This window comes from Malania oleifera, chromosome 10 (genome assembly GCF_029873635.1).
Source record: "Malania oleifera isolate guangnan ecotype guangnan chromosome 10, ASM2987363v1, whole genome shotgun sequence".
Classification (NCBI taxonomy): Eukaryota; Viridiplantae; Streptophyta; class Magnoliopsida; order Santalales; family Ximeniaceae; genus Malania; species Malania oleifera.
The window spans coordinates 54,836,101-54,850,804 of NC_080426.1; the positions used below are offsets into that span (position 1 = coordinate 54,836,101).

Genomic DNA, 14,704 nt, shown 5'->3' on the forward strand with positions numbered 1-14,704 from the left:
GTTCATCAACAAAGCTCAAAAGCAAGACTAGTGCATCCTTGAGATAACTTTCAAATGGTATCATCATGAAATGGAAGCGTTAGAAGTACTAATAACTTTTAATCGCATAATTATGCTTCTAAACCCTGCTTTTATTGATAAGATTCCATCAAACTTAAATCTCTTTTCATAATAGTAGTAGTGAAGCAATATAGCTGTACCCCAAAAAAAAAAAGGTTAGCAAACTCATCAAACCATTCAAGAGATAAAACAGACCCCTTTTCTGAATGAGATAAGCAGACCTGTTTCTCCCCAACCCATTGACACCTGCAAGTGTCGAGGCCCTAAACTTACATTGTCTTGAGAACAATTAAAACTGAGGCAACTTATACACAAGCTATAACCATCCTGCTCGGATAATCTGAATTCAATTTTGGCAAATTCAGTTTTATTACGTCCATGTTCTTCACAGGAAAAATGCTTTGCCACTCCAAGATACTGAAAGAAACAATAATTTGGCTACTGTCTGAATGAAATAAAACCACACCCAAATATAGCTCAATTTACAGAAGGTCCAAGCACATTCTGTAATAAACTCAAAAGCACAAGAAACACAAACAGGGAAATAATGGCAGGTGAGGAATTGCTGGAATCATGACACTGAAATTAATTAATCTTCAGTTCATGAAGTCCAAGCTCAAAAACATCAAATTGCACATGCATAATTTGCAAATCTCAAGCTTACTAAATTCCTAGCTGAACATTTGTCTGGTGCAAAGTAACATATCCAGATATCTCAGCCAGCAATTACAACTCTACGGCTGCGAGGGGGTAGGAGATGTTGGAGGCTTGAAATCTGGATACTGCAACAAAAATGGAAAATAAAGAGGCATTTTTCAGATCATCAAATGGAAACTCATCTAAGTCTGATTCTCAATATGATCAAAGTGGAACTGATAATGCAAGAAAAAACGTGGCTTCCTACAGGAGTTTACTCCCCAGCCCCTACAAAGCTTTTCTTTTGGTGGGGGCTGGGGATTACCCTGGAGTGTCCATTTGCAAGTGCCAGGGAGGCAGTCAATTGTTAGTTCCCGAGCCCCAATTTTGAAGCCCCTGGAGCCTGGAGGTTTTAGACTGAACCAAAATACCAAAAGCATTTAGAGTACTCGTAAAGAGGATTACATATGGGTATGGTGAAAGTGGTCTTGATAACCCAGAATGTGATTCTTCTTTAACTTCGGTTTTGGGGACAGAATTGATTTCAGGGATAGGTTTTGCAACTGCCTGCACGTTTGGCCCAGTGTTCAACTCTGTGACAGTGGCAGGTCCAGAGCTTGCTTCTGCTGGTGCGGGAAGAGCCTTGCTAGTCACAGGTGATGGCAGAAGAGCTTTTCCAATTTGCTGAATTTACCACTCAAACAGACCAATTAGAGATATATTTATATGAGGAATGAACAATGATTTTATTCTTTTCAAAATTCTAAAAAACAAACATGTGGGAGATAATGAATGTGTAGTATTCTTGCTCAGGAAACTTCCTATCCTGAAAATCAATTGGTATTTTTAATGCATTTACTTCAAAGAACAACAAATACCAAGCCTTTTAAGTCCCATTAGGTGGTCTTGACTATGAATCTGATTCCATTATTCTGCAGGATATTAGTCAATATCTTGGAATCTCAGAATGCTATCAAATCTTTACTCTTTATCACTGACCAAGTTATTTTTTTATCAAACCACCCCCCTCCCAATTGCTACTAATGACTACTAAATCATCTTGTCACTGGAATGTTATTTGGTCTATGTTACAGAGAGTCCAACCACCATCTTAACCAGCCTTCTGAAGAATGCTATGGCTTGATTTCTTATGTAAAGAAAATAAAATATATTAACCAATGTCATGTTAAGATAAAATACCTTTATCTCACCAACAAGCTCTTTGGGGCCAACTTTGGTGTTCAAGAACTCGTCAAATTGTTGTACAGTTTCCTTCCGATCCTGTCATGGAATGTAGTAGAGTGTAAAAATTTCTGTTCAAATAGTAAGGACTTATGCTTTTTAAGGCAAGGGTAACAGGCACAGGCACCTTGACGGATATCTCACACAAATGGTCCTCCTATATCATCAAAAGTGGGGTGCATATTCTACAAGACCCACTGTCTTAAGAAGGAATGCTTGTTTGCACTTATGATTGTCTCTTAATCTTGAACCAATTTAGTGAACCTAAACCATTTGGTTGCACCTCTAAACCCTCTTAATGCCTCAAATCAATTAGAAATCATCTTCTCACTTAGTATCCCTCTTATTTGTCCACAGGCTGGTTAACAAATTCAAAATTTTAGTCAATAGTCATCACTTTGCCAAAAGACCGTACATATCACTGCTATGGTAGTTAAAACTAACTTTTGAGATTATGATGGAGTCCTTTAGAAAGACTCTTCCCACCTAAAGGAGATGAATTAGATAGAAGATTTCCCAAATGTCTCACCAGAAAAATCTATTTTGGAACCCTTAATTGGTGGGTTCTAATATCTACATGAGAGCCATGTGCACAAGATACAAGGTACTTACAAAGATCTACACAATCAGATTCAAGATCTTCCCGAAACACAAGCCATTCTATATGCCTGACTTGAGGTCTGTAATCTGTCCAAAGGGCAGCCACATAATGGAGGACTCCTAACCACAGTTTGGGTATTGTGGACCTGGTTTGAGGAGATGAAATTCTTTCTCCTCGAGTTAGAGAAAAAGGCCTTCACCTAGAGGGTTTTACTGACAAGAAAGTTCAGAAGTTCAGAAAGGTATGGGAGACTGACTTCTGCAAACAGTAGTTTCTTGCTGACAAACTGAGCAAGAGCAACCGAGCCTAGAACTTGGAGTACCGTTTCCACCTGAAAAGACGAGAGCATAATCATCAATGTTGAGTTCTCATAATAAGAATCATATACAAAACATTTAAAGGAAAACACAGTTAAAAAAACTCATCAGCCCAACCTCTGTAAATGCCAATACACCAAATCCAGCAGCTGCAGCAATCCCAAAGGTAACAGGCAATGCATCAAAACCCTCCTGCACATTAATCATCCATCTTAAACTGCATAGAAACCACATCATTGCACCTTTGAACAAAAGGCACAACATGTCAAGCAGCAATGAAAACACACCAACCCACCCTTAACTTCAACTTGGAGCTCAAGCTCAAGCAGTTTGACCTTGATATATATTCATGGACAGATTGAATCATTTGCAGTCTTACTCTCAACAAAAGTGCAAATACAAAGTGTTACTGGATTCAGTCACATGACTAGATAAAACCTGCATGCCCAGTCGGTTATGAGTTGTTTATTTGTTTATTTATTTATTTTTGTTTATTTTGAAAAATTTTAATTTTGCACAATTGTTTTATACTTTAATAAATGGAGAGAAGTTCTTTCTTTCAACTAACCACTCCGTCTGTACTGCAATTAATGTAACAAATATTATGTAAAGCACATAAACTGATCCAGCTACCCTAGGAGGAAGAGAATGATTGAGTGCATTTCATATATGGAAAGAGACAATGCAGCATATTGTATATCCTTCTTTTAAAACAGAGGGAAGTCCCTCAGTTGTCTCTTCTCACCATTGGAAAACTACAAATACTTAAATTACAATTAGTTTAAATGCTTCAAATGAATCATTACTGTTGTGTTTTTTGTGGCTCTTATACTTGGTGGAGTTCATAAACAAAGGAAGAAAAACATATGTGTGAAGTCATTGGTGCTGTGCAGCACGCATTCGTTGACGAATGGGCCTCATTCGTCGACGAATGGAGATACCGAAAGCAGATAAAGTTCAGACATTTAGAAGTTGTTGACAAATATGCCTGATTCGTCGACGAATGGACACTAATCGTCAATGAATGGGCCCTATTCATCGACGAATGGACTCGGGGCTGCAAGGATGATTTCAAATTTTGAATATGAATGTTAGAACGGTTGGGTATTTGGAGGGAAGCCTCCATGGGGTTGTTAAATACGTCATTCTGGGCATATTGTGGAGAGAGAGAAAGGGAAAAGGAGAGAAGAGCATTGAAACTCATTGTATTGTGTATTTTGTGATTCTTCATAGTGAAACCTTACAGATTGCTCCCGTGGATATAGGCTTTGCCGAACCACGTAATTCCTGGTGTCATTGCTCTTATTATAAATTTGTTTATTTGCTATGGTTGTGGAATAATTTTGGATAATCACCATTTATATTGTTGCATTTGGTTTTTTTTATCCTTTACACAATATACATATTCCGCTGTGCATTGTTTAAGGGGCATTTTTCACAACAATTGGTATTAGACCAAAGTTGCAATGGCGCATCTTCTTCTGCAAAATTTGATATTGTCAAATTTGATGGAACCGAAAATTTCGGTTTGTGGCAGAGAAGGATGAAGGATCTCTTGGTGCATCAAGGTATGGCGAAAGTATTATACAAAATTTAATCGGAAAGGATGAATGCAGTGACTTGGAATATATTGGGAGCAACGGACGTATCAACCTTTCGACTTTGTTTGGCCAATGATGTGTTGTATTACGTCATGGATGAGAATTCTTCGGCATTAGTTTGGCGAAAACTAGAATGTTGATATATGTCTAAGGGTTTGTCAAAATCTGCAAGTGTAGAGGAGAAAGATTCAGAATGTAGTGATAAAAATATGCTATGTGTTTCATCGGGTTCGGAGTGCCTCACGGGTGATTCTTGGATCTTAGATACCGGATGCTCTTATCCTAAAAAATGGTTGAACACCTATAGGTCAGTTTATGCTGGCTGTATTTTGATGGAAAATGATATTTCATGCAAAATATTTGTTATTGAAAATGTCAAAATTAGAATGTATGATGGTGTTGTAAGAACCATATGTGATGTAAAGCATGAACCGGGTCTAAGGAGGAATGTTATTTCATTGGATACTTTAGACTGTAATGGATACTGTTACAAGTCTGAAAGTGAAGAAATAAAAGTGTGTGAAGGCGACTCAATAGTGATGAAAGGAGAAAAAGTAGCGAAAAATATCTATGCACTGCAGGATGTTACGGTTGTAGGTGGATCTGCAGCTGTTGAATTTGAATCAGATATCTTGTAGCATATGCAGTTAAAGCATATGGGTGACTATATGTATTCAGATATTTAGGAACCGATTATGATAGCATCAGGGGATAGACATATGTATTTCCTGGGTTTATCACGAAGGGTCTTGGCATGCAGTGGCATATGTAATTAAAGCATATGGGTGAGTATATGTATTCAGATATTTAGGAACTGATGATGATAGCATCAGGGTAGACATATGTATTTCGTGGGTTTATCACGAAGGGTCTTGGTATACTTCATGTAGTGGCTGAAGTGGAGAATCAGACTGGAAGAGAGATTCTCAAATCAAAGATCGGAAATGAGTACGCTAGTTTTATTCAAAGAGTGTTATGAGTAGGGCAGATCATATGCAGGGCTTGTAGAGTACTTCTTGGGGAAGTCAGTGAGTATGACGCGTTTCTCGTGTAATTGATCGCCAAATGTATCGCTAGATGGGAAAGTTGGAGGTGAAGTATGGGCAGGTTTTGCGGTAGACTACTCAGTTGTGAGTAGATGTCCACTGCTGCAATATTCTAATGATGGAAGATCTAGACTTCGTGTTATGTTCGGACAGTACACTTTTCTGGGGTATAAGAAAGGTGAGTTCAAGCAAGGTGATCCTGTGACAAACAAAGGGGTGATCGAGGACATGTCTTTTGTTGATGAAGCCATGGAGCAGCGTATTCAGGTAAAGAAAGAGAAACAAATGCCAGAAAACTGCGGTAGCAGCAATCATGTTATTCAAGTGGAGTTAGGGACTCAGGACAGAAATGTAGGGAGTTCTATCTCAGGTCAACAGTATCACGGTATGAATGGGCGTGTGATGCAGGTGGAGCTACAAACTCAGGGCAGAGATGACATTGGTCATGTTGCAAGGAGTTTCAACTTAGGAGACTAGCAGAATCACGGTGGGCCCATGTACACTATTAGACCACCACTCAGGTATAAATTTGGCACTCTGGTGTTTCATGTATTCATTACTACCAGCAGCAAGGTTTCTACTATTTTTCAAGTTGCAATGCATAGCAAAGGGAAAATAGAAGGATAAGTGTTATGGTAGAAAAAATGGATGTATTGCATATGTACCAGGTGTGAGAGTTGGTGAGACTTCTAGTGTGGAAGAAAGTGATAGGATGCAGTGGAGTGTATATGTTGTGAGTGAATGACATGTTATTGGCTAGAAAGACTTTAACTGAGGCTAATTAGTTGGGAACTTTGTTGAAAGTGTTTACATGAATATGTTGGGTACGACCAAAATGAGTCATGGTTTGCTAATTCGCATGTACAAAACTGCACGGAGATTAGTGTTATCTCAGGGTGGTTTTTTGGACAGGGCTACAGGGAGATTGGAGTTACCTCAGGGTGTCTTTATGGATGAAACCGCAAGGAGACTTTCTTTGTTGTCTCAAGGGGGTTCTGTGGAGAATCAATATAGAAAGTCTACCGTTTGGTACCCAAGAACAGGCTGTGATGTTCAGAATATGTCAAAGGTTCCCCATGATTGTGCAATGCGGTGTTTCGGCAAGGAACAGAGTAGACCGTTAGTTGTAAGTTTTGTTGAAGACTATGCAGGGGACTTTGGTGATATAAGGCTTGCAGCAGCTTCTGTGTTTACTGTTGTGAGATGGTCTTATTCGAAGTCTAAGGTAAAGTCTACAGGTGTTACATCTTCAACTGTATCGGGGTTGATGGTGGAAGTCGAAGCTGCCATCGGCAAGTTCAAGCGACGTTGCTTGGACTTAGTGTTTGTCTCTGTTGTAATATGGATCGGATAAATAGGATGCACAGCGGAATAAATACAACAAGCAAATGAAACACAACCAGAAAATGATAAACAACAAGAACAACAAGATTTACATTATTTGGCAAAGCCTACATCCACGGAAGCAATGACACACGAATTTCACTAAGGAAATGTCAAAGTACATAATACACTTCTCAATGATCTCTCTTATATTTCACAATACCCTCAGACATAGATAAATAGACTTTTCTTTGGAGGTTTCCCCCCAAAAACCAATCAACTTAACGTTCAAATTCAAAATTTGAATTTCTGTCTTGTAGTCTAGGAACGAAATTGTCGACGGTTTTCTGAGATCGCCTGAAACCATCGACGGTTTGAGATATTGAGAACAATTTCTGAGATGTTTGAGATTTTCAGCCAAACTGTCGACGATTTTCTCCCAAAAACCTATAGTATGTTCTTCTTCCTTGTGTAACTTAGTCATTCCAAGAAATGAACCACCATACACAACAATCTCCACTTTGGCGAATTTCTGCCTCTTAGGAGAAACACGAGAAACATACCCTGATACTCCACCTCGACCTTAGACCGTTATGTTGGGTTTGTCTACCTTCTAGCATTTGGAGACATGCACCAAGTCCATGAACTTGCCGATGGTAGCTTCAGCTTCTACCATCAACCTCGATACAATTGTAGATGTAACACTCGAAGACTTCGTCCTAGGCTTCCAATAAGACCTTCCGACAATAGGAAACACAAAAGCTGCTGCAAGTCTTATATCACCAAAGTCCCCTGCATAGTCATCAACAAAACTAACAACTGACGGTCCACTCTGTTGCTTGCTGAAACACTCCATTACACAATCATGGAGGACCTTTGACATATCACAAACATCACAGCCCGTCTTTGAGTACCGAGCGGTAGACATTCCATATTGATTTTCCACAGATTCCCCCTGAGACAGCAAACAAAGTCTCCCCACGGTTCTGTCCACAAAGCTATCCTGAGATAACACCAATTTCCCTATAACTCTGTCCATTCGAATCAGCAAACCAAGACCCATCTTGGCCATACCCAACACATTCATGTCAAAGCCTTTCAATACAGTTCCCAACTAATTAGCCTCAGTTAAAGCATTTCTAGCCAATAACATGTCATTCACATACAACAGATACATCACTTCACACATCAGTCTCCAAGTGCTAGAAAGGAGACAATCCCAACCGAACGTTCAAAGGTCAAGGTGGAGCAATGATATATGATTTTCAGGTTCTCCTAAGGGGCGTAGAATCGCCAAGGTGGAGATTGTTGTGTTTTTTGTGGCTCTAATACTTGATGGAGTTCATAAACAAAGGAAGAAAAACATATGTGTGAAGTCATTGGTGCTGTGCAATAGGCATTCGTCGACCTAGGCGATTATACGCCCCTTAGGACGAATGGAAATACTGAGAGCAGATAAAATTTAGACATTCAGAAGTCGTTGACGAACATGCCTGATTTGTCGACGAATGGGCACTAATCGTCGACGAATGGGCCCTATTCGTCGACGAATGGACTCGGGGCTGCGAGGATGATTTCAAATTTTAAATATGAATGTTAGAACGATTGGGTATTTGGAGGGAAGCCTCCGTGGGGTTGTTAAATATGTCATTCTAGGCATATGGTGGAGAGAGAGGAAGGGAAAAGGAGAGAAGATCATTGAAACTCATTGTTTTGTGTATTTTGTGATCTTCACAGTGAAACCTTACCAATTGCTCCCGTGGATGTAGGCTTTGCCAAATCACGTAATTCCTGGTCTCATTGCTCTTATTGTTACTTTGTTTATCTGCTATGGTTGTGAAATAATTCTAGATTATCACCATTTATATTGTTGCATTTGGTTTTGTTTGATCCTTTACACAATATACATATTCCGCCGTGCATTGTTTAAGGGGCATTTTTCACAAAAATTACTACAATATCCATTCAACAAACCAATATCCACATTATTTGGGATAAAAAAAAAAAAGTGTTACTTCACTGTTTTTTCTATGTAGATCAGATATTTTAAATCATGAAATGTCACCTCACATTTCAATTCTAGCCATCTTCCGCATCCTCATCTGCCTTCTCCTTGTCTCTACAGCCCTTTTAGCTTATATTACTCATTTTGGAGGCATTCAATTGATCATTATTGCACATTATCAATCTATCTCAACCAATCCTTTAAAAGGCGAGCCGTTTTACCCTCCTTGAGGCAAGGAGTAAGCATTTTGGGGCTGTAATTTTTTAAATAATCAATAAATAAAATTAATTTATATATAGTAAAAAAATGAGAAAAAAATTAGAATAATGGAGAAAAAAATAAGAATATTATTTTTAAATATCATATAAGCCAATTTTAGATAATGTTAAAAAATAAGTATGAGCCACATTAGAAAAAGCCAAATTAAAGCATTCTCCACTAATTTCTAAGAATATATAACTAAATGACCAAAGTTCAAAGGTAGATCAAATTGGAAGGGATCCACGACTCGTCAGAAAGAGACGAGAAGCTTGGAGGAATTGTCAGAGAGGGAGAAGGAGCTGGAGGAAAGCTAGGAAGCTTTGTCAAGTCGTTGGAGAGGGATAAGGAGCTGGAGGAAAGCTACGGAAGCTTCGTCGAGTCGTTGGAGAGGGAGAAGGAGCTGGAGGAAAGCTACGGAAGCTTCGTCAAGTCCTCGGAGAGGGAGAATGAGCTGGATGAAAGCTACGGAAGCTTCGTCAACTCGTCGGAGAGGGAGGAGGAGCTGGAGGAATCGTGGGAGAGCTATGGAAGTTTCGTCGCGAGAGGGAGGAAAGAAGCTTCGTTGAGGGGTTTTGACACTCTAGAAATGCGTACGCCTTCCCAAATGAGGCGTGAAATGCGCGTTTTTCTTTCTGAGGCGTACGCCATTTCCCCTGAGGCGTACGCCATTTCCCCTGAGGCGTATGCATTTTAGGCTTTACACCTTTCCTATTATGCCTTATGGCATTTTATGCTGAAAACGCCTCAAGGCGTGCCTCAAGAACACCTTTTAAAACACTGATCTCAACAAACTTGTGATTATCTTGTTGTTTATTGGTGCTACAATAAATGTCTCACAAATGCATTCATTTATTACTGCATTCTTACCATTAATCCTTCTCAACATTCTTATTTTGCCTAAATTTATTTGATGTGTATGCCTCCTACCAGCCCAGCAATCTAAACTTTCTCAACAAGAATTAAGCAGTTTTCATTACAAAATTTTGAGAAATTAAGGTCAAACAAGCACATAATGTATCAAATGAAATACATCTCTTAACCAGGGCATTAAGACACATATTTTTCAGTAAACAAGTATAAAAGTTGAGATACATACACCAAGTGCACTGCTAATTGTATCAGACAAATTTCCTAGATCAAGACTCAAGTTTTTCTTTGGCAGCAACCAGGGAAGACCGCTATTCTGCAACATTTAGATTCAAATCAAAGTTTCAGAGTATAAAATGTATTTAAACTAGGATAACAAAAAAAATGCAACCCAAAAATGAGGAGATAAGAATGGGGGAGACCATCCATCCTCGAGCCCCTTCTGCACCATCTTTTATGGCATAAGCAGCTTTGAATCCATTTGAGGTGACCAACTCCGCAACCAGTTCAGAGTTCCCATCAAATCTGGCTTCCATCATAAATTCAAAAGCATTAGTTTCAAATACTACCTTTTCAAGAAGAATCATGCTGACACTACTTCTATTAACTGTATTCTTGTCAAATCTATTAAGAGGCCCCAGGGGAGGACTGCTGATTCCAATCTAGGATGAAAACCACAATCGCAGGCAAGATGCCAATTTTAGATGGCATTTAATGCACTGTCTCTTTTTTTTGGGTTCTTTCACAAATTAGACTAATCAGAATTAATTGATCTACAAGCCATCAACCACAGGTATTGACAATGGGATATAACCTTGGAAAAACAGAGTTGGATGTAAATAACTGTGGTAGTTAAGGCTTGGTTCGTGGTTATTGTTGTTGTAATTTCTCTTCGAAATCACATGCACAAATTATCATCATTTAACTAAAGGTGTAGTTTTTGACAGGCTGACATGGTGGAGCAGAGTACATCTCATAAATGCCAACTGACTGAGTAATATTGTTGGAAGAGGGAAACAGGAAAATGAAACTTCCACACATTGAGAACTTTGGACATTGGAACCAACTTGCTTTGAAAAACATGTGAGTTTGCGGTAATCCAGCTATATTATGATGTTTTTATCAATGGAGTTCAGTATATTAGGATATAGTACCAAATGGACCAAGTAAGAGAACTTTAGTGAATTCTAATTTCATTCCCCTGCCTAATGCGGGCCCAAAATAAGAGGACATCTACAAAAGCAAGAACCCTTCCCCTACCCTCTTCCCTGCCGCTACACAGGGTTCACTAACACACTCAAACTCAACCACCGTTTTTCATCAAGAAATAGGCAAACATTAAATCCCTATACAAAATTAGCAGTCATATTAGAAGGCTATGTCCCATCATTTGATTGAAAGGCATTTCCCATTCTTATACTTTTTGGTACATAAGCTTCTATGGCAAAAATGGTGTGCATAAGTTGGTTGCCTGTTGCATGGGAAAAACTTAAACAGCAATAAATATATTACGATTTGAAAATGAAAGCAGCATATGCACACCATAGGCAGGTGATATATATATATATATGTGTATGTATGCATCCTCACTGGTAATTTTGATCCCCTTAAAAATCTATACTCCTTTATTTCTCTATGCATGTAACTATTTATTCTCATGAGAGCATGTTTTCAATTCGATAAGTATCTCAAGTCATATCCCTCTGAGTTTGGTGATGCATTCCTCATTTTAACTTTGGTCTGGCAATTCATGCACATGTTACTGGGAGAATACAATCAAAGAACACTGAGCAGCAACTGCCAAAACTGATTGCAATAAAGATATTATTTAAGAGGGAGAGGAAAAAGTTGTAAATAGCATTTTCTTAATAGAAAACCTTGTTTATTAAGTGAATAATATCATCAATTCTGTTCAAAATTTATAACTTTTTCATTTGTGACAATAAATGTTATTCATTCTCACCAAAATAAATAAATAAATAAATTCCATTTATTTTCTTTCTCTTTTCAATGTTCTCACAAAAAAAATCTTTGTAATCCACAAAGAGACTAGATTCTGCGAACAACAGTGTCATGTATTTGGGAATTGGCATATCTAAAACTATGTTCTTAATTCTTACATCCGATGTCACATTTATCATAGTCTTGTGCAGATAATAATTAGGTAATTCCAATGCAGGCTTGGGAAACAATTGCCATTTACTTTTAACACCGTTAGCTTAAATTTTTGAAATAAAAAATCCCTTATTTATCCTTCTTTGCTCTGTAAGATGATCAGCTTGGTATCTGATGATTGATTAGAGAGAACTAAGTACAAGTTTTGGATGAAAAAACCTTACTTGTCCAGAATGAATAATTTGGTTTTCTCTGGCTCCTTGAACCTCAAAGCTAGCTTCTTCAAAAACCCTGGCTTATCTCCACCTTTGTACACGATAGACACAGGTTTCTTCTTCAACCCTCGAATATCAGGGCTTCCCACTTTCCTAATTTCCACTGGCGCTCTTATATCAAGCAACTGAGAATTCGCATCATCACCCAAGTTTGCATAAGCAGTCTTCGCAGACTCAACACCCCATGGCTTAGGGCTCTTCAGAATCTGAGACAAAACCAGCGTAACCGCTAAAACGGCAGCGCCGCCGGCGACAATCGCCGGATTTTCCACTCCAAAGTTAACTACACTGTCAAAAACCCCACTTATATCAAAACTAGAAGGATCACCAAACGTGGAAGTGCCCGCAGACTGCTCTAGGGCTTCATCATAGGTTAAAGCTCTGGCAAGCCCTCCATTAAGAACAGAGGACAAAAGCACCAGACCCCCATGAAAACTTCTTGATACATTATTACCCTCTGATAGATTTGATGGGTGGGCGGCTCCAGAAGTGATAGAATTTGGGAATTTGAGGGGGGAATTTGTGGGGGATGATGATATTTTTCTGGGGTCTGTTCTTCTGTCACAAAGAACAGAAATTGGGGTCAAGCGAGCTGTATTGAGGGCTTCCATGGCATATTTCTCAAAATACAGCTAAAAGGGGTTAAACCACCATGAGAATCGAAGGGGTTTAGCAATTCTTTTTGCCTTCTTTTTCCCAGAATCAGAAAGAAACTAAAAAAAGGTAGTGTTGCAGGTTGAAGAGCAGGTGAAGGGGGAGAAGGAGAATTGATAAGCCTTGGCTTCAAGCAGCTGAGACAGTGCAATTTGGCTGGTGTCGCCGAGTGGAGGAAGGTGGTGACATGTGAAGAGATATGAGAAATCAACCACTAATGGAATGACACGTGGAAAGTGAAGATGAGATGTTGGCGCTTGGTTGTGGAGGGCTTGATCAGCTTCCATGCTCTTATGGTTGCGCATTTTTTTGTGGCTGAGAAATTCCTGAAGAAGCTTATAGAAATTCCGGGGGGAAAGAGACGAAGCCCAGCGCAGTACATGGCGCAGACTGCGCAGTACATTACTCCCTTAGTTTTTTCCCGGTTTAATTTTTTTTATTAAAATATATTAAATAATGGAAAGAATTTCGAGTAAACCACCTGTAAAATCTCGTTATTTGGCGTTGCGAAATTTGCTTGCCGCGCGTCTATACAAGATTAAGGAGTTTTTTCCCCACTTGTCCTTTTTAAAAAAATATATATTTAATAATACCTCTTTCGGAAAAATAATTTTCGAAATAATCCTGACGTAATCTCTTTATTTGGAGTTGCGAGATTTAAGGCATGTGTCATTTTGGGAATTTTTTTTCAAAAAAAATATTATTTAATATATATATTTTAAAAAATGTTAAAATCAGGAAATAAAATCTCCTGCATAATAAATAGAGAAATAAATTCTTTTAATATACATATTTTTTAAAAATGATAAATCGGGAAATAAATCTCCTGTGTAATAAATCGGGAAATAATTCAAAATATAATACATTTTTTTATTGCTTTTGGAATAATAAATTTTTGAAAAAAAAATTCCTATTTAATTATATCTATTTTTTCTATTTAATGTATTTTTAAAATTTTTTTTTTACTTAAAAGTATTGCTTTGTTCACTAGATTTAAATATAGAAAATGTATACAAGATACCCATTTCTCTATTTGGTTCATAACAAAAATAAAATTTCTACATAAGATTCTCGTGAGTTGCATGAAATTAAAATTTTCATATTTTGTAAGTATTGTCATATGTGAGCATAAAGATAAGAGTGTCACATTTTTTAAAATTTTATATTCCTCGAAATATAAAAATTGTCATCATATATGACTTTCTAATCACCAGTTAAATGTAAAACTAAATATCATGAAGACTTTAAAAAAAATTAATGGTCTATTTAGTTATAAAAAAATATTTTTAATATTTATTTTTAATTTAAAAAAATATTTAAAAAATAGCTAATTTTTCATTTTTTAGAAACTTTTTCTAAAATAAATTAACAGTATAAAAAATTTGACACTATTTTCTTGTAGAAATAGTTCTATTTTTATTTTTTTTATTTTTTAAATAATTAAAAATGACGTTCTTTATTTTTTAAAATTCATATAGAAAAGCTAACAAATATTTTTTACTGTTTTTAAAATTTCTAACTCTTATTTTGTTAAAATTCCCTGTTTATCATTTTTTTTAAAAATATATTAAAAGAATTTATTGCATAATAAATTAAAATTTTGAATTTTATTTAAATTACCAATTTTAATTGTACCTGAAATTAATATATATATATATATATGTATATATATTGACACAACAAAAAAAATTACTTTAATAT

The 14,704-nt window shown here is 37.2% G+C and overlaps 1 protein-coding gene across 2 annotated transcripts; it reads right to left on the minus strand.

Annotated features, from left to right (window-relative positions):
- Positions 1–401: 401 nt before the first annotated feature.
- LOC131165332 (rhodanese-like domain-containing protein 4, chloroplastic) lies at positions 402–13,426 on the minus strand. Of its 2 annotated transcripts, XM_058123010.1 has the most exons (8): positions 12,299–13,426; positions 10,382–10,484; positions 10,189–10,275; positions 2,974–3,048; positions 2,796–2,870; positions 1,897–1,977; positions 1,162–1,380; positions 402–842 (listed from the first exon to the last, which is right to left on the minus strand). In XM_058123010.1, exons 1-8 carry the CDS (start codon positions 12,958–12,960, stop codon positions 795–797), a joined length of 1,350 nt encoding a protein of 449 aa, XP_057978993.1. In that variant the 5' UTR covers positions 12,961–13,426; the 3' UTR covers positions 402–794. The 2 variants fall into 2 exon arrangements, with proteins under 2 accessions (XP_057978993.1, XP_057978992.1); XM_058123009.1 differs by having other exon boundaries at positions 402–1,380; positions 12,299–13,394.
- Positions 13,427–14,704: the final 1,278 nt, after the last annotated feature.

Excerpts from the sequence above, each read along its gene's own strand:
- LOC131165332 (XM_058123009.1), bottom strand. The coding sequence starts at position 12,960 with ATGGAAGCCCTCAATACAGCTCGCTTGACCCCAATTTCTGTTCTTTGT. Across the intron at positions 1,978-2,795 it reads AGAAACTACTGTTTGCAGAA|GATCGGAAGGAAACTGTACA; the intron begins GTCAGTCTCCCA and ends ATTCCATGACAG. Across the intron at positions 1,381-1,896 it reads AGCTTGTTGGTGAGATAAAG|CAAATTGGAAAAGCTCTTCT; the intron begins GTATTTTATCTT and ends TGGTAAATTCAG.